The 26450-nt window shown below is 50.5% G+C and overlaps 1 protein-coding gene across 1 annotated transcript in view; it reads left to right on the forward strand.

The window, feature by feature from the left end:
• The window catches only part of LOC144113543 (protein APCDD1-like), a 187498-nt gene that overhangs the window by 90603 nt on the left and 70445 nt on the right, over window positions 1-26450 (forward strand). Inside the window, exon 3 of the mRNA XM_077646670.1 lies at window positions 25896-26159. Within this exon, the coding sequence (XP_077502796.1) occupies window positions 25896-26159 (264 nt within the window). The remainder of the gene's footprint in view (window positions 1-25895; window positions 26160-26450) is intronic.

Raw genomic sequence — 26450 nt, forward strand, 5'->3', positions numbered from 1 at the left:
CTGCAGTTGGTACCCTCAATCCGAGGACGGAAGCCCAAGGTCGAATCTCGCAAACCCAGAACGACACGGTCTCCGGATGTAGATGTCCCTTCAATTTGAAAGGCAACAACCAGTTTGCACAAAAACACGAATTTTTCTCTTCGGTTGTTTCTCCGGTAAAGCTGAAAATGATTGTTCATATTATGCGCCACGAGGAAGACTAGTTAGAGAACACGAAAATGTGTATTTGTCATGCATAATTATGGAGTAATCATTAATTGAATGAGCAACCTTTGTCCCTTTTCATATTGGAGGGCGCTGTACGCACAGACTGTACTCACAGACTGGCGGAAATTTTATTATGACGCTGAGGTACATTAACCAGTGTCTAGACGCGTAAAAAAAAAATCTCTTGTGTCGAGCGATTCTCTCGCTGATCGTCGAACGCCAACGCAGAGCTGATGGCTTCTAGGTCGACGCACAGCGCTCCTTCGGCTCGACCGCCGTCTTGAGTGCGTCATTTTGACAGAACCTGTTTTGCTGACAAGGGTGGATGTCGGGCTGCACTCCTTCCTGCGGCAGTGTTCTGCGTTCTTACTGCCTTACGCTTGTTGTGCGCTTTCTGTGCGTTTTCATCAGCACAGTATGCGCTGGGTCACATCGCTCGATCCGGTCGTCCACCTTCTTAGCCACTCGAGTCCATTTCTCGCTCGCCCTTTCCCCGCGGCGTCTATTATGCCACACACCGAAAGAGAGCGCGCGCTTTCTTCGAATGGTCCTCAAATCTTGAGTAAAAACTTTTTTTTTCATGTACAGCCTCAAAAAGCTAGTAATGCATTACACGAGATTGAAGCCTGTTGTCCTTTCTTTTTTTGTTTTTACGCGCCCCTGACCGCCTTTTGAGTCACAGCGAAGGCGTCTTGCTCTTCCTAAACTACGTCGATTTCATGAAGTTAAATACCTGAGACTTCACTCTGTCATGGAATTCACTTAAGTCTCAACGGGAAAAGTTTCTGAGCACTCAGAAACTTTTCGCTTTGCTCTAAAGTGCAGTAGTGCCCAACAGAATGGTACAGTACTCTTCGCCGCCGATTATTTCCAACAAATTAAATTAACGTAGTTTTTCTCAACGAAAATTTTGAGCGGCCACTTGTCTTTGCGCAGGTCAAATCCTTGCCGTCCTTTCCTGTAGTTAACAGCGCGCAGCCTGCTTTGATCGCGACAGAAATCTCAAGGTTACTTCTTTGGAACTCGAAAGCATCTTTTTTTGTTTTTCATTCTTGGCAGCAATAAAAGTTGACGTGTAGGTTCATTTTAGCTGTCAGAAAACGGAAAGCGCCCACGCGTCGAGGTATCCCCCCTTTTTTTTTCTCACAAAGCACTAAAGAGCCGCTGGGCGAGCGCATGTAAGCGCCTCACTAGAAAACACGCCCGCTCCCCGGCGTCCCACAGCGACGCTTCGCGGCTGAAGGAAAGCTGCATAAAAGAAATAATAAGAGAGGAATAAAGAGACGGGACTCGTCAGCGGGTCTCTCGCCTCCACATCGTCCGTGTCGTGTCGCTGTCGCGCATCTTCCGCCAACCTGTCAGGGGGAGGGAGGGTGTTCTCGCGAGCCTATCGACGAAGAAGAACCCGCGACGAGCCGGCGTGCCGGGCTTCGCCCGTGTCCCGAGGGCTCCGCGCGCGGGTGGTCCGGCGCGCGATAAGTGGCCGCGCCGCCGCTGCCCGGCAGGTCCAATATTTGAGCGCGCGCTGCCGCGTCGTCGTCCCCGGACTCGCGTGCCAGAAGGATGCGCAAACAGCGTGACGAGGGGGCCTCCCGAGTGCGCCTCGGCGGCCACGGCACGTCGCGGTGCGCCCCGAGATGCAAAGCGCCGCGAGCCAAGCAGGCACGCGAGAACGTCGCCGCTGCGAGCCGGACATGCGCGCGCGCCTGTCTCTCGGCTCTTTCTTTTGCGTTTGTTACGCTTTGTTTTATCCAAGGCCCTTGCGTCGGACTCTGAATACCTTATGTACGGACGAACTGCGCAGGATTCACGCACCTGCACACTCTGCGAGCTATGACAGAGCCACCTGCGTCGTTGCCCGCTTGCTGTTCATTATACACCCAGGGCACGTGTGCACGTCTCTTGGTCTGGCTTGAGTAGAAAGGCACAGCTGAGCCCTAAGCGGTCCCCTCTGACAAAAGTGGAACCTCCAATATATATGCCGCAAACCATGTGACATTTAATCCTGTTCACAGCCTTTTGCATTGATATTGATGCCAGCAACGTGTCACCTCAGGATACTCAGAAAATTACTTGCTATACGTTAGCCCCCCCCCCCCCCCACACACACACACACACTCATGGTGCTATGCGATGCGTGAACGCCTCGTCAAGTGACTCGAGGGCTCACGGTAGTGTCAGGAACGCAAACTCTTCTCCACGTTTTTTGTTCCGCTCCGTTGCCACGTGCCATTTATACACAGGGTGTTTCAAATTATTCAGTACAGATTTTTCTTTAAAAAGGCCGTGAAAAATACTTCGCTGCGGTGTCTGTAAATTTCTTTTACGCGAAGGGGGCATTATTTATGTGATAATGTGCAGTTAAGAGACTAATAATTAACTGTGAATTAACTGATTACCTTTTTTATTTTTAGTTTTAGGGCGCGAGGTTATATTACGAAATTGAAGGTCGTCAAAATCGAAAGCCAGCATAATTTTTAAAATTTCAGAATCGTCATCATGCTTCGAGATAACCGAAGTGAACAAAAAGAAAAAAAAAACGCTTTTGAGATCTCCAAGTTGGCTTTCCCACGTTTCATATTGATAAAATGGGCGTTTCTTGAATCAGATACAGGCGTAGTTTACTTCATTCAGGACGTAGGTGACGTTGACAGGATTCCCGAGACGATACCACGTGCAGCGACGCCATTTTAGCAACATGAAACGCGGGAAAACCAACTTAACAAGCTGCCTAATGCATGTATTCCACGCTCTATATCTCGAAGCACGAAGCTGATTTATATACTTTATAAACTGGGTTCGCCTTCCACGTGGAAGGCCTTCAATTTATCACTATAAGCTTGTGTCCTAAAACCAAAAATTAGAATGTTGATCAGTTTATTTTAGTTAATTACTCGCGTCTTCTTTTCACTCTATTACGTAAGTAATAACCGTCATGCCGTATAATAAACCTGCACAGACCGCACAGATGTGTCTTTCACAGCTTTTGAAAGAAAAGTTTGTATTGAGTAATTTGAAACACCGTATATATACACACATACGAAGGAAGCCAACGGTCACTGAAACCAAGGAGCGCAATGGAATGCTTCTATCTTCTTTTTTTAATTAGTAGTGTTGATCAATGGTAAGTTGATCGTGTAACTATTTTATCACCAAAAGGTAATTATTGAAAAGCAAGCGATATATAATACACCAGGTGTTTCAAGGAAGATGATAATTAATATTTAAAAATAGGGTTTTTTTAGGTAAAAAGAAGCTTTTAGCGGCATAGTCATACTACTGTTGGCGAACGTCAAAGAACCGGCGAAAAATGTTAACTATTAAAGTGATTAGCTATTGGCAGGCACCTTATTGCAATTGCAGATTTGTAGCCGGCCGTCAGTAATAGCAGTTTCAATTTTTAGAGTTTCGAAAACGCGATTACCCTCGGCGCTGTGGCTCGACAAAATTTCACTATTTCGACTAGTTACGTGCACTGGAGGGGTTGCTTTGCGCGCATGCTTTTCAAAAGCGCACGTATTTTGGCACGATGTAGCCAGATTTTGTCCAGCCACAGCGGCGAGTGTAATCACGTTTTCTAAATTCTAAAAGCTGATATGGCTATTACTAACGGCCGGCTACTAAATATCTAGTTTTTCGATTATTTTCTCTTCTTTCCCACGTATCAGATGAAAGCCACATAAGTTCAGAATTACCGCAGCTACTCAAATCCCCGCTGCCACCTTTAGGGGCTGTTCTCACAAAACTCGGGTTACTTAAGTTCGGTCCGTTATTGGTTGGCGCCTCTCTTTCTGACTATCGTGGTTTGGCTGTCATGGCTTGAGAGGGGGCAGTCGCTACACAGCTGTCATGATTTCTTCGCGCAGGGAGGCGACGAAAAGTCTGGAAAATGTTTCTTCCCCTCTCTGATAGCCGCAAATTGAGGTCTCGTTGAACGAAACAACCGAAGGCTGAGCCAGCGCACGTGCGTTATGTGCGAGTCCCGCGTGTTCCTTCCCCGAGCTTCTGCGTCGCGTTGCTGAGCGGGCCAGGTAAGCGGGCCGCAGGCGCAATTAGTTCGAGCATCTTCCAAGCAGAGTGGTGCACTTGGAAGGAGTCTCTGGAGTGGAGCAGACGTGTGTCGAACGGACGGTCCGTTCTCCTTGGCGACGCGTGGACCGGATATTGATTTAGGCGTGTCCGCCGACTCAGCTCCATTAGCCGGCGGCCCTGCAGCGCTGATTGTTGTCCCAGCGCTGAGCGGACAGCATCCGGCGGCGCGTCCTTGTCGAGGACCGGAAGTGCTCGCGCCGTCTGGCTTAATTACCGCGCGGATGCGTTGATGCCGTTGATCCTCGTAACAAATGGTTTCGCCGACTCGGGCCCGACACCGGGCCGGATGTAGTGGCGCCACGCCGTCCGAGGCGCCCCTCTGATTGATGTCTGTCCACTGGCCGAATCTGGCGCCCAGTAATTGAACGCCGCCGCCGGGAAAGGTGCGTGTGCGCCTGACGGATGAACAATGCCGCACGCGTGCGCCCATCTATCTGGGCGTAAGATCTGGGCGCCCCGTGCGCTCGGTTCCGCTTTTACGCCCAAACCCGCGCCTGCGTTATGTATACGCGCCGTTACGCGCGCCAATCTCCGTGCCTAAGCAATCAGTCGGGCACTTGCCAAAACCCGAGAGTGCATGAGGAGCGAAGGGCGCGCAGTTTGACCGGTTTCCACTGTCGCTCGCCAGTAGTAGAACGGAGATTGTTGTGGAGGGTGTCACGGTCCTCCGAGTCTCTCCGATCGCATAGTAGGCCGTGTGAAGAGATAGCGCATGTTCCAGTTTTAAAAATTGCGCTACGAGCTTATCATGTCAAGTGGGCAAGCAGCAAGTGGAAAAAGTTGGCTAATGTTGCACTGGTCCTGGTGAAACCGGAGGTGGTTGAAATCCAGCATGATTTCTGTACAGTGCTGCCACACTGGAAACAAGAGAAGAGTGCTTCCTAAAAACTCGCAGTGTTTCAGTCAGTCAGTCGGTCGGTCGGTCGGTCGGTCGGTCGGTCGGTCGGTCGGTCGGTCGGTCGGTCGGTCGGTCGGTCGGTCGGTCGGTCGGTCGGTCGGTCGGTCGGTCGGTCGGTCGGTCGGTCGGTCGGTCGGTCGGTCGGTCGGTCGGTCGGTCGGTCGGTCGGTCGGTCGGTCGGTCGGTCGGTCGGTCGGTCGGTCGGTCGGTCGGTCGGTCGGTCGGTCGGTCGGTCGGTCGGTCGGTCGGTCGGTCGGTCGGTCGGTCGGTCGGTCGGTCGGTCGGTCGGTCGGTCGGTCGGTCGGTCGGTCGGTCGGTCGGTCGGTCGGTCGGTCGGTCGGTCGGTCGGTCGGTCGGTCGGTCGGTCGGTCGGTCGGTCGGTCGGTCGGTCGGTCGGTCGGTCGGTCGGTCGGTCGGTCGGTCGGTCGGTCGGTCGGTCGGTCGGTCGGTCGGTCGGTCGGTCGGTCGGTCGGTCGGTCGGTCGGTCGGTCGGTCGGTCGGTCGGTCGGTCGGTCGGTCGGTCGCTCGGTCGGTCGGTCGCTCGGTCGGTCGGTCGGTCGGTCGGTCGGTCTTTTGAATATAAATTAGCACTTCAATCACCTCTTCTTTTAAAAGCATTCTGTTCTGTTCCATTACACTTTACCTATTCAAGCGAGGTTAAATGGGGGTTGGCTGGCTGAACCTTCAGCTGCACAGAGAAAGGACTCAACCAGTTTGACATTCGTACACCAAAATTTAAATTCCTATGAATTCGCCATCGGATGGTGACGAAGTTCTTAACAGTTCACTAGAAAAAAAGAAACATGACTTGCGGGATGTTTGCTGCGCAGACACCGTGTCTTCTTTTCGGGGCTTCCTTACTGCGATTTTATATTTGAAGGATAGAGAAGCATCCGAAAGAGCAGTCGGTTGAAAGGGGAGCTTTATCACACGCGTCTCTGAAACTTGTCATGCGACCAAAGACATTTCTTATCCTGACTAATCAGGCAGATTAAGAAGCGCCTTAAGATCTGTCAAAAGCCGTCTGGAGCCTCTCGAACTTGAAGGCAGCTCAGCATCTCGTCGGGCGCGTCATGCTTAATTCCAGGCGTTTAACCCACCCGAGAGGAACGGCTGCCGTCTCCTCCAGTCCGCGCTGTCAAAACCCAGGAAATGAAGCCTGCAGCGACCCTCGCTGCACGGCCGTGCGCCGCGCCGGTTGCAGGCTCAGAGGGCGCCGCGGATCCGGACAGCCGGGCGGGCCAGGATAAGCCTGGCCTCGAGAGAGCCATCCTGGCCGCTGTCCTCTCAGCTGGCCGCAGGATCCACTTGGACATCGCCCCCTATCGATTATGTGCCGACCGATCTTTGCGCGCGTCGGCCAACAGATCTGTCGAGGGGGGGGGGGGGGGGGGAGCGAGCATGGTCCCACCGCCTGGGCCTAGTCGCGTGTTGGTTTTACCCCTTCTTTTTTTTTTATTGCTGTTTCCTACGCACGCAACCTGTGATGCGCCTACAGTTTGGCCAGCGGCGCTTCTCCTGCCGGCACTTGCAGGGGCGGCCACTGCACCGCTCAGATATTAGCGCGCAGTTTATGACACTTTGGGGCGAAAGGGTCTCCGATGGGCCATGTACGGCGCGCCTCCTTTTATGCGGCGCGTCCGCCCCTCTCGAGGCTATCTCCCGCGTATGCGGCGGCCGGAGATTGAGGCGGAAACTGTTGCGTATACAGCGCGGTGCCTCTCCTTTTCGTCTGTACCCTATTATTTTGCGGCGCGAGGAGTGGAATCGATATGTGCCACGCTCGCCCGTCCACTGATATGGCCTCCGCTGGGTCTTCGGTATTCGAGGAGGCGCACTGCGCTCCGGAAACGAGAGACTTCACGCGCGCCGTTTTCCGAGGCCTGGTTGCGCCTCGGCAGACGCGCCCAAAGTCCCGCCAGCAATTTTTCACGCTTCCACGGCGGCTGCCTTCGGCGCGTCTCACGTATGACCTCTTTATGGGCCGTCTGTGATGCGGTAGAACGTTGTGGTATTGCAGAGAACGGACCTGTCGCACAAACTGGGTGATGTTTGTTTATGAAAACAGATTTTCCAAAAACGATTCGCGCCTGCTGCAAGACGGTCCATTCTTTTTAGGTGCCTCTGTTTATCTCGGTGGACAAGAAGACGGAAGAGCTGGAATCGGTTTTTTAATTGACTACAGGTTTTTTTCAGTAACTCGCTCATGGCTGACTTGCTAGGTTCATGTTGGAATGTAAGTTATGAATGGGCTTGCCGGGACAGCCTAGCGCAGTTAACACAATTTCGAAGGGGCCAGTCGTTCTTGAAATATTTACAGGCAGTTCCTTGCCTTTCTTCGCTCCTGTACAGGTGCTGCTAGTAAAAAGGACGTCGGAAGCGCTTTCCATGTGGTGTTTGATAATGGTAATTTTGCGGCCTAGGATCGTCCGATTCTTGTGCCTGCCCTAGAGAGGCAAACTTACTACGCCAGCCTCGACGCATCGTTTCGCTGAAGGCCAGCAAGCGACTATCCGTGGGCAGTAGATGCGCTTTAGAAAACGAAAACACGGTGAGCTGCTTGCCGAGCCCTGTGGCCTGATAGTCGCGCAGCAGACCCAGGAAGACGACGAATTGTCATGTCGAAAAAATATTATTTTCCGGCCCCCTTCGTGCATCCAGCTTGTGGATTGGAGCGGAGAGACGCAACTTTCTAGAAATATCACGAGGACTGCAGGCTCTTTTAACCAGACTATGCCAGGCATATCAAGTATACGACAAAGACTGTAAAAAACGTTAATCGTTTTCGTTTGTGCCGTTTATGGAGCAGCGTAGGAAAACCCTAAAATGTTACGCAATTCCTGCATTTCTCAACGTACGTGTTAATGGTATTAAAGTAAAAATATCAGTTGCCGGATGCGCAGAATGCCCGCTGAAAGAGCGCGCAGTGCGACAGCTAATCTTAAGGGCCATAAAATCTAAAATTTCATTGCGCATTATGCTGCAGCAGTAAGGAATGAATGTGAATTTGAATGGAAATGCGCGCAGTTTTACTGTTTTTAGGCATTCAGAAATTTGCGGGATTTTTTATTTTATTTTTTGGTGATAATATTTTCTTCATAGTTATTAGTTCCCTGCATTACTACGATGAACCACTGAAAGCTCAGAATCTTCATTTGACATTTTCATTGCCTATTCACAGCAAGGGATAAAAAAGTGTCATTTTACCAGGTCGCGTGACGCGGTGGCGCTGCTTCAAGACGGCCCCCGCGACCCTTTCAAAACTGCCTTTGCAATATCTTAAGATCAATAATTGAATACTAATAAACCAATTTTAGTCCATTAAGCAACAGACTGACCGCTCTTCGCTGGTTTAGTGTCCGCAGAGCTGTAGGAACTGAAAGCAAAGACGGGATAGCTGTTAGCAGTTGCTGCTATTTGTAAAATACCTAAGACAGGTCGGCCGGCTGGTCGCGTTTTTACAGCCAGAGCACCTTGCGCCATGTCTGCCGGAGGTTCACACAGGGTGCACAACTTAGGAACTAGTAAGGGCGAACATTGCGACATAACCACCTGACACACCTGACGTAGCCCTAGCACAACACCTTGATACCAAAAAGTCGTAATAAGACGGATAAAATAAGGACATGTTTCTGCGTACCGCCACTCTGCACGTTTTGATCTGCCTCGCCGTTTTATGCACAGGTCTATGGGTAACGCCATGCTCACCTCTTCCGAGCACTCAGCCGTCCACGACCTTCCACTGACCGCACTGCCCTACTCTATACAAGTCACGAAGATTGGTTTGGTTTATGAGGGCTTAACGTCCCAAAGCGACTCAGGCTATGAGAGACGTCGTAGTGACGGGCTCCGGAAATTTCGACCACCTGGGGTTCTTTAACGTGCACTGACATCGCACAGCACACGGGCCTCTAGAATTTCGCCTCCATCGAAATTCGACCGCCGCGGCCGGGATCGAACCCGCGTCTTTCGGGCCAGCAGCCGAGCGCTGTAACCACTCAGCCACCGCGGCGGCTTAACAAGTCACGAAGAGGGACTGCAAGGCCAACTATCCGGATCATGGCAAATATCGCGAAGCGCCGACTTGGTGCTTTATTTAACGCGTCTGGAAGGGACTAGGCCTATGCATAACTCATTCAGCAGAGGCTCGGTCTATGCATAACTTAAAGCGCAGGCACTGCGTATGCCTCAAAACCGAACTCTCTGTTGAATGCGCTTATCTGCGACTAGCCGGAGAAATCTTCGGTCGCCCTGCAAGCTCATCACGGTGCCTGCAAGCTCTTCTTTACAGCAGTAGCTTTTGCAGTAGATCGATATATGCAGGATTCTATTTCGCGCTCCCCACGAGCCTGTGTCACGCATTTAAAATCTCGTCGATTTTAGCTCTGGTTTATTTCTGTTGCAATTTCAGATCCTTCCGGTGAATGCGCCTTCTTCCGTGCGTTGTAGGCTCAAATGACAGAAACTACGCGCTCCGCTTGAAATATGCGAACAGGCGTCAAATAGACGGGCTTGCTGGGCTCATTTGGCGGAGCGTGTATGCATTTGAACGGATCTCACGTGGTACGGACATGTTAATCCGACTCATTGATAAGGCGCGCCGGGACTCTCGGAAAGGCGCGGAATATTCTTGTTGTTGGACGGTGGAAGGAAAAAGAGCCTGCTCCAGTGCGCCGAATGGGAGGCAGAATTCGCCGCTTCATTCCGTAAACGCGGCAGCAAAATGCCGAAGAGAGCGTGGTAGGTTTATCGAGCAGTCCGCCCCTCGATATTATTTAAAACAAAGTCGACGTCTCCTCGCTTCCGAAAGCTCGTGCCTCTATGCAGCAAGTGAAATATGCGCATAAGTAATGACGCCGATTCAGCCTCGCTTCAGCGCTATCCAGCGCTGTTGCGCAAGATGTGCAGAGAGGGCGCTCCAAGTCTGACTTTCAGTAGTTCTTTTCTTTTTAACTATCGCTGCATACTTTTTGCTACCTTCCGGTCGCGTAGACTCGCAGAATGGAGCGGCCACGCATTTTCCCGTGCTGGGTATACGTCCTTGCTGAGGATAATGTCACGGTCGACCGTGTCCAAATAAGCTCGTGTTTGTCGAAGCGTTCCGAGCTTTGGCGAGACTTTGTTTACACTTGGACACAGGTGGATATTGCAACTAACAGCTGATGTTTTTGTTGCGTTCACGAGCTGAGAGTCGGTCGTCATTTTCGTGGCAAAGATGCTTTTTTTTTCTCGCGAGGGCAAGGGTATACGTACCAGATTAGATTTGAAGAGACGGCAAAAACTAAAGACACCAGCTCAGAGTGCTTCTTAATTAGCGTTTAAGCGCGCATGCGCGTGATTGCTATTTGGTTACAAGGCAGCGATATGTGCCTCATTTTGTACGTATTGTGCCAGGTCTGTGTAAACATATGAATCTAATGTTTGCATGCGGAGCAAAAACAAAAAATAAAGAGGCTTGCCTTGTGTCTATATCAGGGACGTGAAAGGTACCTTTTTTCGCTGAGTGATGAAAGATGAATATAAATTTATTTATAGTTTCGAATGCCTGTTTTTATGCTTTTTGTTGCAGATGACTGCTCAAGCTTGCCTCAGATACTAATTGGAAGGGTGTACGATAAGGCCGCTTAGCTTGAGTCCGCAACGCATTCAGATATCTTAGGCACCATGAGGTTGGAACTTGTGCACTCCATTCAAAGGAACAAAAGTTGACGGAAGCCGAAGAACCTTGCCACGTGCAAGACTTGCAGCCGTTCTTGAGCTGATGGGAAAGATTGAGTGCAAAAATCAAACGATGAACACGTGCAATAAACAGTCTCTTTATTGCGCTCACGTAGATCCAGGGGGCTCTCATTGGGCCTGGATCGGGAACAGTTGGGAATAAGAATGAATGGAGAGTACCTATGTAGTTTGTGATTCGCTGATGACATTGCCTTGCTATGTCACTCAGGAGATGAGCTGCAAAGCTTGATCAATGAGTTAGACAGGCAGAGCAGAACGGTCGGTCTTAAAATTAACTTGCAGAAAACCAAAGTAATGTTCAAGAGTCTCGCAAGGGAGCAACAGTTCACAATTGGTAGCGAGGTGTTAGAAGTGTAAGGGAATACGTCTACTTAGGGCAGGTAGTGACAGCTGATCCGGGTCTTGAGAGGGAAATAACTAGGAGGATAAGAATGGGGTGGAGAGCATATGGCATGTTCTCTCAGATCATGAATGGCAGTTTACCAATATCCCTCAACAGAAAAGTATACAACAGCTGTATATTACCGGTACTAACCTATGGGGCAGAAACGTGGGGGCTAACGAAAAGGGTTCAGCTTAAGTTAAGGATAGCGCAGCGAGCTATAGAAAGAAAAATGATAGGTGTAACGTTAAGAGACCGGAAGCGGGCAGAGTGGGTGAGGGAACAAACGCGGGTTAATGACGTCATGGTCGAAATCAAGAGGAATAAATGGGCTTGGGCAGGGAATGTCATGCGAAGGCAAGATAACCTCTGGTCCTTAAGGGTAATGGAATGGATTACAAGAGAAGGCAAGAATAGCGCAGGGCGGCAGAAGGTTAGGTGGGCGGATGAGATTGAGAAGTTTGCGGGGATCCGGTGGCTGCAGCTGGAAAAGGATAGGGTTATTTGGAGAAACATGGGAGAGGTATTTGCGCTGCAGTGGGCGTAGTCAGGCTGATTATGATGATGATGATGACGACGACATAGAATGTCGACTGGTGAATCTTTCGATTTTGTGTGCGCCTGCCATAGAGCGTCCCGCATATTTCTTGTAGCCAGCTTGAGCGTTATTTTCCTCCCTTGCCATCTGCGAAAGTGAAATAGCGAGCCTCTCATTTCATCACGCTGCGAACGCGAGAAATGTCTGATGGTTGTACTTATTTGTGCTTAGTTAAGCATCTTCGTTAATCTTGTGTGAAGAGCCTATTTCTCGACCGCTTAGTAAAATATGCAAAAGGCCGTATTTTCTGATATCAACGAGTGATACGCGTGCTTGGAGTTTTCCTGATGCGATGCACTTGATACTAATTTTCGTTTTCCTCGTCACCCCCCTCCGCTATACATTTAGCCTCTCGCGCTTGCATATGGTGTTTAACGATGAATGCATTGACAGATCCTGCTTTCTGTATGTGGTGCCATCGCTTTCCTCACACTTTTTCTCTGGTTGTTTGCCGTTCATTTTAATGGGGGCATGGTGGAAGAATCCGTCACAACGTTCTTTTCTAATTTCGTGGAAACAAGACACGGAAGGATACAGACGCTTGAATGTTTCTATTTGCCGTTTTTTTTTCTCCTTTCCGGCAGAACAGTGTGTTCCTTAACCGCGTCGTCATTGGCGTTCACTCGCTCCCCGCTGCTAACAGAAGCCGCGGATAATTACCGGGGAGCTCGGCGTCCCACGGCGCCGCGGCCCGTAGCCCGGGGCGGCGCACCGCCGCCTTTTTCCCCGAGTGCGGGCGCGACTCCGTGGGTCTCGCAGTGGAGCCGCGCTTGGCTGGCGTGACCGGCGCTCATCACGGCGCCCGCTCGAGCCCCCGGTGCGTGCTCGACCGCCGCGAGGAGGGCGGCTGGTGCGCACCGGGACCCGCCTCAGCGGTTGACCGGCCCCGGGCTAATGGACCCCGCACCGGCCCTCCACGCCCGCCGCAACTCTAAGCACAGCGAACCGACGGCGCGTACACGCGTTGAACTGGCGGACTCATGAGGAAGCCGCAGCTGAGCACTCGGTGACCAGTTGCACGAGGCAGGCGCTCAGGCGAACAGCCGGCGTCTACCCGTTTGGCTCTGAGTTGATGGTTAGACGTAGTGAGCTTATGCTGTCAACCTTTAGGCTGTCTTTTTTCTTCACCATCATCGCCAGCACCCGCCAGAGAGGCTGCAGCAGATTGAAACAACTTCCGATTTGTTGGTAGTTCATCTTCCAATCCCACTCACGGAAGTAATTAGAGCGGAAAAAAAAATAAGGATGTGAACAAGCAAAACACAACAGTAGGCTTAAGACATACTACCACTCGGAAGTCCGTCCACTTTAGGTAATGAGGTACTGGCATCCGTGATGGAGGGCAACTATATGAACCAAATGTTCGAGGCAGATTCGTGAAAACCTCAAACCTTCATCTGAGCCGGATCCGATGAATGCTTTCAGGGTTATGAAAAAAAAAAACAATGCTTTGGGTTGCACTTGGAAGAAGGCCCATATGGACACAAGTTTATCGCTGTTTCTCAAAAACTAAGTATTATATCATCGGTATATATATCGTGCCATTACTCGCATGGAGAGCCGGAACGTGGGGCGAACAAGGTAGATAGGTCTAAGAAGATTGCAGCGAGCAATGGAAAGGAAAAGGGCAAGTGTGACGTAAATAGACAAGATGAGAGCTGCAAAGGACAGACGCAAGTAGATGACATCCTAGCTGAAATAAGACGAGTAAATGGTACGCAGAATGGATAACCGGTAGTGTCTTATGGCAGAGCGGGATATCTATGACAGGGAAACGTAATCGCCTGTAGCGAAAGATCAAGTAAAAGGGTGAGGTTAGAAAGCTCTGCGGGGAATAGGGCATTTAGAGCGAGACATGGCTAAAGGGAGATCAGTGTACGCGGAGGGTTTTGTCCTGCAGTAAACATCAGTGTGCTGGTGAAGATGACTCATTTCTTCTTTCCGTGTTGGCATCGTTCGGAAGCAGATCTCTGTGTATCCCCGGGTCGGTGACTGGAAAGACCCTTCCAGAGGCGCCTCGGGGAATGTACAAACTGTAATCCCTCCTCGCGGTGAATCGCTACGCGTTGTCTCACAGCGTGCACGTTCATAAACTTCACAGCCAGAGACTCGTCCGGCTCTGATCGTCTTGCTGGCCGGAGACTAATCTGAGCCTCCTCAACAAACGTCACAACTCGCGATCAGCGCAGCCAACTTGTCTTTGTGCCTCTACGCGAGTCCCACTCCATTGCAGCACCCGGCGAAACGCGGCACTGCGGGCGATGCGGGCCGAGGGCGGCCGCCTCGAGTCGGGCGGTGGCCGCGCTCGGAGCTAACCTGATTGCCCGACTCGTCGGCGATTTCCGAAACGTGTCTCCTCGGAAATCAGCGGCGTCCGCCCTCCCCATCTCTACCCCGGGCTGAGAGGCCCCGAGCGCGGGCCGCGGCTCACGCGAACAGGTACCGGAGCGGCGAAGGCGAGCCGGCCGTGTATAGCCCCGAGGGGCGGGGTACAACACTGCCGCGTGGTCTCGTCTCTCCCGCGAGTGTCATCGGCGCCGTTAGCTGCAGCTGTTGTTCCCGCATCGGCATTCGTCTCCCCGCGGCTCGCTGCAGAGCGCATCAGGCTGGCGCCGAAGCAGCGCCGGCTCGGGAGACAGGGCGGCTCTTTCTTAACTCCACTTCACCCTGTGGCGTCTGTCCCGCCCTTGCGCCTTTGTTGCTCCGCTATTCTTTTCTTTTTTGTGTGTGCTCTTTAGTTTCGTTGCGTTTTGTACGCTGTGCCCCTGATACGTCTTCATCTCGCTGCTAGTGACTTAAATAGCTCCAGCCAAGGTGCGATTTTGGAAGGCACGCGCACACGCACACACCCCGCGACCAGGCATCAGCTTGCGACGTTGTTTTTGTTTCAAAATCCTTCGGGCAGCTATTGTTTCGCATTCTCAATGAATGCCGCGTAAATTCAGATTTCTCGCAGCGATCTCTCGCGCAGAAGGGAACGAGGGGAGAAAAAGCTGCAGCGCTCTTCCTAGTTTTAACTCTCACTCTCGCTGGCCCTTAGGGATAAACAGCTAAACAAGAGTGAAAGAATAGAGGAGCGCGGAATAACTGGGCTGAGCAGCAAAAAAAAACAAAGAAAAAAGGTCGTCCGGGAAGTATGTTTCGCTTCAGTTTCCCTTCTCGCCTGACCGGCAGGTATCGCGCAGAGTGAGTGGTGGCTTTCCGTCAACGTGGTGTCGGCGCTGTCGCAGCCGGCGTGCCCGAGGTCTGCCACTCTCACGTGAACTTCCTGCACGTCCTTGCTAAGATGGATTAAAGCTGGCGGCTGCGCGGGGTTTCTTAAAAGAAAGAACAAGAAGAAAAACAAGCGTTCGGGCGCGACTCGTGCGCACGGGACAAAGCAACAGCAAACTAGAACGGAGACTTCAAGGGACAAAAGGTGGGCTCTAGTCGATTCATATTTAACGAAGTAAAAACAGCGCGAGGTTGCGAACCAGCGAAAAGAGAAACGCGAACGCGCTTTTTTTTTTTAAGGGGGGGGGGGGGGGGGGGTCGCCCTCCTTCCTGCGTTCCCTTTAATCAGACTAAATTCGAACGGAGACGAGCATTCTGCCTTGAACACTCGCTCATCACGCTGTTACCTGCATGCAGTCATTGATTGCTGTCACGCTGTAGATAACGTGTTGTGCTGCGCTTGACAAGAAGCCGCAGCTTCCGGTCCTGCCCACAGAATCACAATTATTATGCGCTCCGAGCTTCAGATCCAAACACGTCTACAAGTTTTACAAGTTTCAGGCGCTTCCTAAGGAGCATTAGGTGCCTTAAATCAATCTAGAGCCGTGCGTGCTGTGGCGTTTGTTGGCGCCTGGGTTTTACATCGAGACGTATTAGTTTGAGTACATAGTTTTCAACTGCTACCTTTGTAAATGAAACATATCTTTCGGGTGTCGCCTTTGCGGTGCGACGCGTTAACGTAGCTAAATTATTAGCATAGTGATGAATCGCGAAAATTCAACTCTTTATCCCACTGTCACCACCAGAGAAGAACTGGCTTTGTCAGGCGCCAAATGATACCAGAATACGGATGCAAAAGTTTATTTATCAGCGTGAAGGATAACATTTTAGAGAATAGTAGTCGTGAAAGCTGTTATCTTTTAATTCTTAAGGCTAGGGCTCCTTCCTTCATAAGACGCAGGTTTGTCTCGTCGCCTTCGCTACCTCGAATTGACTTCTTTTTTTGTTTCAGTCGCTGATCTCTCATTGCAGTGTTCTCACCTTTCTTATAAGCAATGCTTCTTCTTTCACTTTCCGCAGCTGCAATGGACAGAGATTACAAAAAAAAGAATGAGAAGTAAATAACTTTGGCCTAAACAGATGAGCTGGCTCTGTGCCCCGGGTGTCAGAGGCGTATGGCGCAAAGCGCTACCCACGTCGACCGACGGTGGGTTCCGCTCCAGGCAAGGCTGGGCTGTGCGGCCGCTGGCGCCGCCCTCTCTTACTGCGGAGTCTCCAGCCCTGAGGTGGTCGATAACATTGACTGGCACAGCTCTTTGTTTCGGTCCCCTGCAGGCTCTCGACCTTGAAATATAGCGGGGAATTTCTCAAAGCTTTCTGCTCATCCTTTAAAAAAAATAGAAACATGTTAGCGTTTTTGAATTATTTTCACTTCCAAAAAACATCCCTCACGCTTTTCAGTCAGAGAACGTTGACTTTCATAACGGTGGTAAATTTTCATAATATCCCTGATAATGCAGATGCGTGCGTGCACTACATAGCAGTTCCTTCTTTTTTTTTTCTTTTCAGCCTTACATTCCGTTCTTTCTTTAGTAGCGTTGTTCAGCACACGCTCTTGGATATTGCTAACCAGCGTTCTTGTGTTGTTTGCATGCCTTTGTTTGTAGTTATGGTTCTATAAAGCAGCTACTAGAATTGCGTTAAAAAAATATTTGGCACGGGCAGTAAACAGCGATGCGCGTTATCATTATAAGTAGAATTCTTCGTAACAAAAATTCACTAAAATTTTCTTAGAAAGTGTTTACCGCTTGAGCAGTCACCTGAAAGGGAGCATGTCAGATACTAACTGTGCTGTGTCCCCGCCTAGTCACTTTAAGCTGATGCCCCTTCACGCAAGGTAGCAGTTGTTGCGCATAATAAATCCGCAACCCAACCCTTCTAAATCACTGCTGGTTGCATATAGATCGTGAAAATTTCTTAGATCTTATTTCATTTCATTTATTTTACCTTCTGGGCTTTCGCATTACATTTTTTTTTTTTGGGGGGGGGGGTGCGGGGAGGGGCGAGGTGGGCGAGCTCGGGTGGTACGTGATTATTAAACAAACGCTAGAAATACAAAAGATTCGAACGGAAACGCAGTGCACACTGTTGAAACTTTGAAAACAGCTTAACAAATACAGCAAGCATCTGAATTACTAATCAAGGTCTGAGGGAATAATTAAGGGTTATTAATCGAAATATCATAGGTCTTCGTTGATTCCTAAGGGCAAGAGCCAGACTTCTATGTTGCAATTAACTCTTCACTCTTTCGTAGAAACGGACAAATTCATTTACAGGTGAGGAAACCAATGGTAAAGGAACGTCCGCAAAAGAGGCCTATACACAAGGAAAACACTGAAAATACTGATATATCCCGGATATATTTATCGATCGCGACGAAAGTGTTTATTTGCTTTGGGTGCGAACAGCAAGAACCTGAAAATGCCAACTTTTTTTTTTACCTTACAAAAGGTGTCTAATTACCTGAAACATAAAATAACGATAGAGCCAAGGCTCCAGTGCAGTGGGTTTACACCAGCCGCGCTAGGAATGGCGTCAGCAGTGTCGCTATTATCATATCCATCTCATTTAGCGCAAAGCACACACATGACAAAAGAAAGGAATATACAAAACGAAACACGCGCGCCCGTCTTTCGTATGGTGTGTTCCTTTCTTTTGTCTGGTGTGTGTTTTGCGCTAAATGAGATGGATATAATGGCTGAAAACCAACTAGCTCATCAGTTAGCCCTTCTGTGGTATCACTGGTGGCTGAAAACGCAGTTCTTTAGATACACGCTTACCTCTGCTTGCACGGCGGTTGATCAAAAGTGAAAGGTGCTGCGAGCATTAATTCCGTCCCCCTTCCCCCCCCCCCCCCACCCCCCCCCCCTCTTAGCGGCGATCATCGTACAGCTCTTTGTCTTATTAAAGGCAACAAACAGACCTCCGCAATGGTTTTGTATGTAATATAATTAGAAGAGCTCGGTAGTAATATGTATAGAACCCAAAGTTGGTAGTAATTACAATATACGTCTGTGTTTTCATTCATTTTGCAGTATTCTGTGCTTCATTTTTTTATATAGAAAAATGAAATACCCCTCGAATTAATAAAAGGCTTTTTTTTTTTCTTTCAACGCGCGTATACGGTGCTAAATACTGGAAAATTCGGGTCAAGATCCCATGGTGACAGAGGAAGCAATTGAATGTGTCTCCGCGAGTTTTAGGTGCCTCATTAGAAGCGCGGCTAGCTTATTGGGCCTCATTAGTCCGCGTTAGGCACTCATTCGCAAGGCACGGTAGTGACCGAAGTGACTCACGGAGGTTAGGCAAGAAAAAGCAGTCCCTGTCTTTGTGCCGCTGATCCGTGCTCAGCGCTGCGACGCGTGCTCGGACAGAGCTGGTGAGATGTAAAGCGGTTTTCAGCACAAAGTTCGATGCCGAGCATGGAATGACATTCTCACAATTTTAGTCAATGTCTATTCATGAAGCATTACTTTCATGTAACTCGTTCAAGTCGTTTCGGTTTTTGTTTCATGGGGGTTTAACGCCCCAAAGCTAATGATGGACGCCGTGGTGAAGGGCTCCGGATAATTTGACCACCGCAATACACCCAGACAGTCGCGACTGGGACGTGAGCTTCTGTGACAAAGTGTTTCTCTCTCTCTCTCTCCCTCTGGGGTTCTATAACGTGCACTGACATCCCACAGTGCACGGGCCTCTAGCATTTCGTCTTCACTGAAATGCGACCGCCGCAGCCGAGATCGTCTTTCGAGTCAGCAGCCAAGCATCGCAACCACTGAGCCATCGCAGCGACTCCGTTCAAGTCGTGTGGTGGTTGCTTTATTGCTGGAGCGGTTGGATTCGAAATTCTACTCGCTGCATGCGCATACGTTTGGCAGGCTACGTGCAGAGTTGCGCTAGAATCAGGCCCCACATATAAATTGTACATTTAACGTCCCGAAGCGATACAAGGGCTTTGAGGAACGACCTAGTGGAGTGCTGGCGATTAATTTAGACCACCTGGGGTTCTTTGCACACGGCCGTTTCTGTGTTCATCCTTTATCGAAATGCGGCCAACGGGGCTGGGATGGAGCCCGCGACCTCGGGATCAGCAGCCGAATGCCAAAGCCACTCAGCTGCCTATTGCTTGAGCGTTTTATCAAACGCGCAGCTCGTTTCCCAGAGACTCGGCCGCTGAGCCGGCGCTATAGCCAGAACGCCCCTGTGCGGCACAGTCTCACCCTTCCACCACCAATAAAAAGCCGGGGGCAGAGAAGCGCGTCGAATGGCGACCTTTGTCTTCACTTGCCTCGCGTCACGAAGCCACGGCGCGAAACCCTGATACGCCAGAGTGCCCTAATGCGTCCGCCTCGAGTGCGACGCGCGGGTTGCGTAACGCAGATTATGCTCGACGAGAGGAAATTGAGCGCCCGCCCTCACTTCGCACGCGCGCCCAAGGGCTTCGCGATTGACGCGGAACTCGCACAAATTGGTCCCGTACAAGTGACCGGGCATAAAAGAATGAGAGGGTCCGTCCAATAAGAAAGTTGCTCATATAATCGCGGCCACGCATCGCCATATCGCGCCTCTTCTTTTTTTCCCCCGAAAACACCCAGCTTTACGTAAGCGTCACGAGGACCGACTCGGCTTGCTCTATATCAGCAGGCTCTACTAAAGTGGGTGAGATGAAAGAAAAAAAAAGGCAGCAAAATATACTCGCGCACCTCGGCGTGCGCAACACGTTCGCCGCTGCTGGAATTCTCTGCGTGACCATTTTATTCGTGCTCTTGATTCGAGAAAATAAAGGAAGCCTCGGCGGCAGTTCACCGAGGCACACGAGGCACCGTGGGTGCTCAAAAACAGGTTTTTTTTCTTTCCTCCCTCTTTCGCTCGGGGCTCGCGTAGCGCACGAAACTCTGTGTCTTTCTCTGTTTGCTTCTCCTCTCGGAGCGAGGCCTCCGCGGAGGCCGTTCTCTCGGGTGGGCGGTGCGCGCCGCCAGTTTGAAACAAACTCGGGCCGGCAGTCTCTCTGTGCACCGCTCCCGGGACGAGCGCAGTGTTCGGGTCGGCCCCAGTTCGGGCCCAGCTCGCCGTTCGACGAAAAGGGCATCTTAAAGGAAAACGTAAAGGCGCGCACCTCCGATTGGGGAAGAAAGGGGACGCCACTGCAGATGAAGGTGACTGTGACACGCTGCAAGTGGGATTAGCGCCGGGCGAAACTCTGTTATGCAGATTCAATTGAATCTCGAATTTAGGCGCGTATTCGGGCCTGCAAACAGCCTCAGATGCTGTTTTTATTTTTTTTCTCGTTTTTTTTTTTTAGCGGTAGTGATGATTGGAAGGCGGCGGGCGTGCTGGAGCGGAACCGCGAATTCGCGCGCATACCCTCCGGCGCGTAATAAAGTGCGTCACAGGCAGCTCTGCGTGGCAACGCGACTCGAGAGAGGAGCGAACAATCAACTTCTGTGCCACAAGCGCATTTCGCGTGGACCCTGAGTGACTTGTTTACTTTCGCTCTAAACGACCACACATCCAAGTCATAACCATTCGTTCGTGGTAAGCGATAAAGCATGAAACCGTTATGAAAATTGGGGGGGGGGGGGCAGGTACCTTAATTCAACCAGCATTTTCTTGATTGCGGCCCCACGTTCTATCCGGTGCAACAACTACAGTGAATGAAGTGCAATCTGCCTGCTTTCGCGCGGTATTCTATCAACTAGTGCGGCAGACTCCTCAAGGGCAGATTTTAAATTAAATCAAATTTCTCTGAAAGTTGATCGTTCAGAAATTCCTCGTGTATGGTACAATTCTCGTTTACGATCTTCGCCGATGACTAAATAAGGGTGCGAGTAAAGGACATGAACAACGCATGCAATCAAGCACTCGAGCGCAATCAGTTGACTTGCTTCGCTTTTTGTTGGAGCCTCCTCCGTTGTGTTCAGAAATAAACGCTTTGACTGTGAAATCAAGATAACCGACGGGCCCTTGGGATAAGAGAATGAATTCCAGGACACGGGCAAGCGTAGTAGGGATGTCATATATATATTCAAGGAGGCCGCAGCTGACACAGGACAGGGTTAACTGAAAGGAAACTGGAAAGGTCTTTTACCTGCAGCGGACGCAGTTGGGCTGATGACGACGGCGATGGTGGTGGTGAAAATGAGGGTCAGCTTATATTAAACATGCTTCTTTGTAGTATGCGTAGGAGGCGCGAGTGTCGGCAAAGAATGCGGACAAAGTGGGTGGGAGTGCGTAGGCTAGCTTAGAGAAGACTGACGCATTTCCTGCAATTTGGAAGCACAAATCGACGCTGGATCTTGTGTCTCACCTTGTGCACATGGGCAGAAAGCCAAAACGAGTAATCAGCTGATTGACTAAACTGGCGACCTGGAATGTATATGCTTTCTTTAAAAATGCGGTTATAAACTGTTTTTCTCTACATTAAGGAACAATCTGAACTACAGTTGAAGGATAGCTGCGCTACGCTACCCCGCAGTGCACCAATATGAAACACTTTTTTAACCTAACCAACAAATTCCTCCCATACTCGTATGTGGCACACAGCAAGCTGCGAGCCCCACGATACAACATGAATTCTCAGAAATGAAAATTAAATATATGAGTTTTTATGCCAGGCTTCCACTTACGCAAGTGTTGCCAGTAATCAGCCGCAGGTGGCGGTAGTCGGCACTTGTGAATTTCTAGGCGCAATCAAGCCTGGCACAATAGTTTTAAGAAAGCGTTGCGAGGGACGTTAAAAGATAACATGGACTCAGATATTATAAACAGGCCTTTAATTCCAATGAAGGGCTGAAGTTGCGCCAAAATACATCACGTAGAAGACGTGATGTTGATACATCTATCGTTGCGGCCTCAGCCGAAAACTCGAATTGCCGTGCTATTCAGGATATTGGTTCGTTCGTCATAATTTGCCGTGGCAGCTACACATGTTCGCGGATTCCTGATTCTGTGTTTGATATATATGGTTGAATGAAGGGAAAAAAAGAGAGGAGGATGGGGGTTTGAGACTTCGGTGCTGCATAAACTACTGAGCAGCTTTTCATCGTGTTTCAAAGGAGAGCTTCCATCGACACACGCACATTTCCATTTTCCGCGTTGGCTTCTGCCGCCTGAAGACTTTTAATGGCCCGAAGAGAACCTGGAAAAGAAGCAAGCGCGCAGAGCATAAATCTCGCCATCTTGAATAATCATAAGGACGCGGACGCAGAACTGTGCCCGAATACTCGTTTTATTTCGGGCTCCTGAAAAAAAACTACCTGAACTAAAAGGCGACGAAAACGCCGCGGAACGCCGGGAAGAAGGATCGCGTAACGACGCGATCACCTCCCTCGTTATTTCTATTTCGCCGCTGCTGGTTTTCATCTCCTCTCGGAGCTTTATCTTTCTCGGCAAAGCAATAACCTGGCACGTTTTCACGGCTCATCTGTTGGAGTCTGGAAACAGGAGCGTGGGGCTGAGATAAAGCGCGCAGTAGACCGAGAGAAGAAGGCGTGAAGAGCCGAAGGCATCCCGCGAACAATCGACCCGCTTTCTTTAAGCACTTTTCTCTTTGCGCGAAGCAGCAGCAGCAGTAAAAGCAGCGGGCAACCTCGGCGCACACACAGTGATTTGCATCGTGACAAGCGCGAAATAAAAGTTTTCCGGCCCCCGCGGGTGGCGCCGAGGAGGATGCGGCGAACTGGGGCCCCGAGCAAACAAAGCTAAGCTAACTGCGTCCCGGCGCCGGAAAGCATTTCTACGTAAGCACCTTAAGCGAATCCAAAGAGCCGCTCCGCGGGCACCGAGAGCGTGGCGCTCGGCCTCTCCGAGTGCATCCTGAGTCGAGGAGGCAGCGTCGCCGGCACAGGGCCCACTCGAACGGCGCCGTCGGCTCCTATACACTTGTTGAGAGGCAGTTCTTCGACGAGCGCGCGCTGTTCACGATACGGTGCGACGTTTGCCGCCCGACTTTTTCTTTGCTCTGCGCCCTCCTTTGAATCCGATGTACACAAGGCACGCCTGAATGCTGCACGGGCCGCCGGACCTGAATGAACAGCGTTACTTTCTTTGCCCGCGAACTCGACTGCGTCCCAGCGGCCGCGCTGAGCGGCTTTGTTTATCAGCCTTCCCTGGAGGCTGTCTGGTGGCGCCCTCTACTTGTTCATATATATACGGTGCGCATAAGGGTCCAGCAAAGAAGCAAGCGGCGAATAAGCTGCCGCTGCTGATTACCACCCCGCCCTCTGTCACCGCCTGCAGGAGAGTCTTTCGAGGGAATGCATGCGTGCTTAGGGCCAAGAAAAGAAGGCAGACAATAAAATGTGACGACTTAAGTACGGCCCTGATATATGAAACGGTAACAGGGCAATAGGCTTGCTCATATGCTGGCCCGCGCAGTGCGGCGTGAGTGGTTGCATATTGCTTTTGCCGGCCCCGTGTATTAGGAGTGCTATTTACTGCGCGAGCGCTCGAACCGTGTGCGCGCATAGTGCACTCTTAACCCCGCCATATTTTATTTCTATGCTTTCGTTGAATGCGAGTACTTATCTTTTTTTTTTCGTCAAGTATTCGCATTAACGCAGTTTTCTGTCCACCGTAAAAAAAAAAAAAAGAGCGCAATGCGTTCGTGCCGTGTCCACTCTTCAAAGCACTGCTGCGCTCCCGCGCCTGTCCTAAAGGGCTCAAGGTTCATCTCAAGTGCAGTATGTAGAATGCGAAGCAGAAGTGCGGCATTTAGTTTCTTCGGATCCATTTTATCTTCGGCAGTACGAGGGGGGATGAAGTTTGGTCGCCTCTGTTTAATCAGGTCGGGTGCGCGTGCCGAGCGTGCATGGCCGGAAGATTACCGCAAGTTCAGAACTTTTCGCTCCGACGTAACTTGAAAACAAGACACTTCAGAGAGAGCGAGCGAGAGAGGAAATTCAGCCGGCATTTTAATCTCTTCGTCCCAGTTATTAGTGCTGCATTACATTAATCTGTGCACTACGACGGCTGCATCTCTAGGGTCCTAATGGCAGCCTTGTACTTGAGCAAAGAATAACGGATCAGCCAACTCATTTATTTGTGCCGCTTCAGAACCTTCGCTTTGCATTTCGCTCAGATCTCTGTTTGCCCTCCATTCGCGCACTCCGACTCGTGTACGCGTTTAACGTTATTGCAACGGAAAGTTTTTCTCTCGTAAGCAACTGCAGCGAACTTTAGAGATTCAGATTTAGTCGCCTTTGCAGGCAATTAAGTCTTTCATTCGGAAAGTGAAAAGGTTGCCCCCAGCAAAGCTCGCTGAATTTTCCCGTGCTAGTGTGACGGGGTTCCAAATGGCACGCTGTAAGGTTGAGGCAGTAGCGACCATATTAGAAAATTACGTGCAGGTGTGACAACGTACAAAAAGCGTTTGTACACCGTCACGTGCCGGCAGAAGTTCAGTATCTTTTTCTTCACTGGAAGTGCGAGCAGCGCAAAAGCGGACTACGTATATAACGCTTCTCCAACGCTGGACCTAGTGACACGCCACGATTTTTTTTTTCGTGCTTATGACTTGTGGAAAGTTAGGGTTTAACGTGTTCCTCTTTCTTCAAGGGCTCATTGGCATATTCTGCCACAGCGTTTACATGATCCTTGCAGAACTGACATGCGCAGGGTCATTTTTTTCTTCGCTTGTTCCAGTTAGCTGGAAAAAAAGTAAGAAAACATGCCAGTGTGCTCAGCGCTTCAATAAACCACCTCCTCAACCCTTCGCTATACATACCTATACGAAAGCCTCGAAAGCCTCAGCGAAGGTGTAGTCTGTGCAAAACCACTTTAAAGGACAGCAAGCGCGGTTCATTGACGACAAATGGCTCCGACAGGCCCACGCCATCACATGACCGTGACGTTAACAAGCGAATTCTTTGCATGACCGTCTGGTAAAGAAGGGAAGTTGCACTACGGTGCCAGCGTTTTGCGGTTTGCCCAGGTCGAGTTCGCGGAATGCTTGGTTTTTCATTGGGTTAATGCAGAGCCGATCCATAGTTGTTAGTGTAACCGCACCTGAACTGGAAGAGGTAGTATACACAGAAGACAGATGGTTTAACTGAAAAAGCCAGTCACCTCGCGTTTTCGTGTAGTCTAAACCTGCTCAGGTTGAGGAGACGACATAGCTCAGTGACAGCTCCGGCGTATACCGACTTTCAAATTCTTGTCGGCGTTGAGGACTGACTCTTGGGAAATTTTTTTTTTGCTTTTAACGCATTAAACGCATTGCGTATACGGTAGCATAACCTTCATACGTCCCCCTATGTCCCTTCCTGTGTCTCCCGCTGTCCTGTCTTCTGTGTCCAATAATTTTTTTCCGCCCGTCCACACATGGGCTTTGGTGCAGCTGCGCAAAGATCAACCTACACCTGCTCTGCGCCTGTTCTTATCCTAGGCACAGCTGCACCTGTGCGGATGCCGAATGTCGCTAAAGGGGCGAATGTCTCTTACCCAGCTGCAACTGCAATACAGGGGTCTGGTGGGAGCACACCTCGCCAGTACAAGTCTAAGCTCATCCGGATAGCAGAGGAGCGCCCTTGTATTTACAAGCGTAGATGGTGGCCTCGAAGAATAATACATGAGCCTCTAAGGGAGCTCCATTAAGAGTAGCGCAACCCACTGCATAAAGGAATACCCCGTTGCATTTCATGCTCTTGGTTAATACAGCCGTAGCACGGATCAGGGTTCAAGCTGTTCTTCCACCTCCTCGTGTGCAGGTGCGAAGTGCGCTCGGGGCCTGAGTTCATCCTACGCAAGTACCACTTCTTCGATGACTCGAAGTTCCACATGGTACAGTTCTTCTACCTGGACAGCTCGTGCACGGTACCGGCATATGCGCTAGACGGCTGGGGGCGGCTCGAACTGTCCAGCCTGTCGTGGGTGGTGCCCGGTGCGACCGAGGCCGAAGCTTCTCTCTCGCATCTCAACGTCATCGCCTACACAGCCGAGGTGGCCGACCGCCTCAGCAGGGCCGTCAACAGGTGCGTTCTACTTCCGTCACTTTTTCGACACCAAGCCGCCGCGGTGGCTCAGTGGTTATGGTGCTCGGCTGCTGACCCGAAAAACGCGGGTTCGATCCCGGACGCGGCGGTCAAATTTCGATTGAGGCGAAATGCTAGAGGCCCGTGTTCTGTGCGATGTCAGTGCACGTTAAAGAACCGCAGGTGGTCGAAATTTCCGGAGCCCTTCACTACGGCGTCCTGCACAGCCTGAGTCGCTTTGCGACGTTAAACCCCTTCATTAACCAAACTAAACCAAACTTTTTTGACACT

This window comes from Amblyomma americanum, chromosome 1, assembly GCF_052857255.1.
Source record: "Amblyomma americanum isolate KBUSLIRL-KWMA chromosome 1, ASM5285725v1, whole genome shotgun sequence".
NCBI classification, from domain to species: Eukaryota; Metazoa; Arthropoda; class Arachnida; order Ixodida; family Ixodidae; genus Amblyomma; species Amblyomma americanum.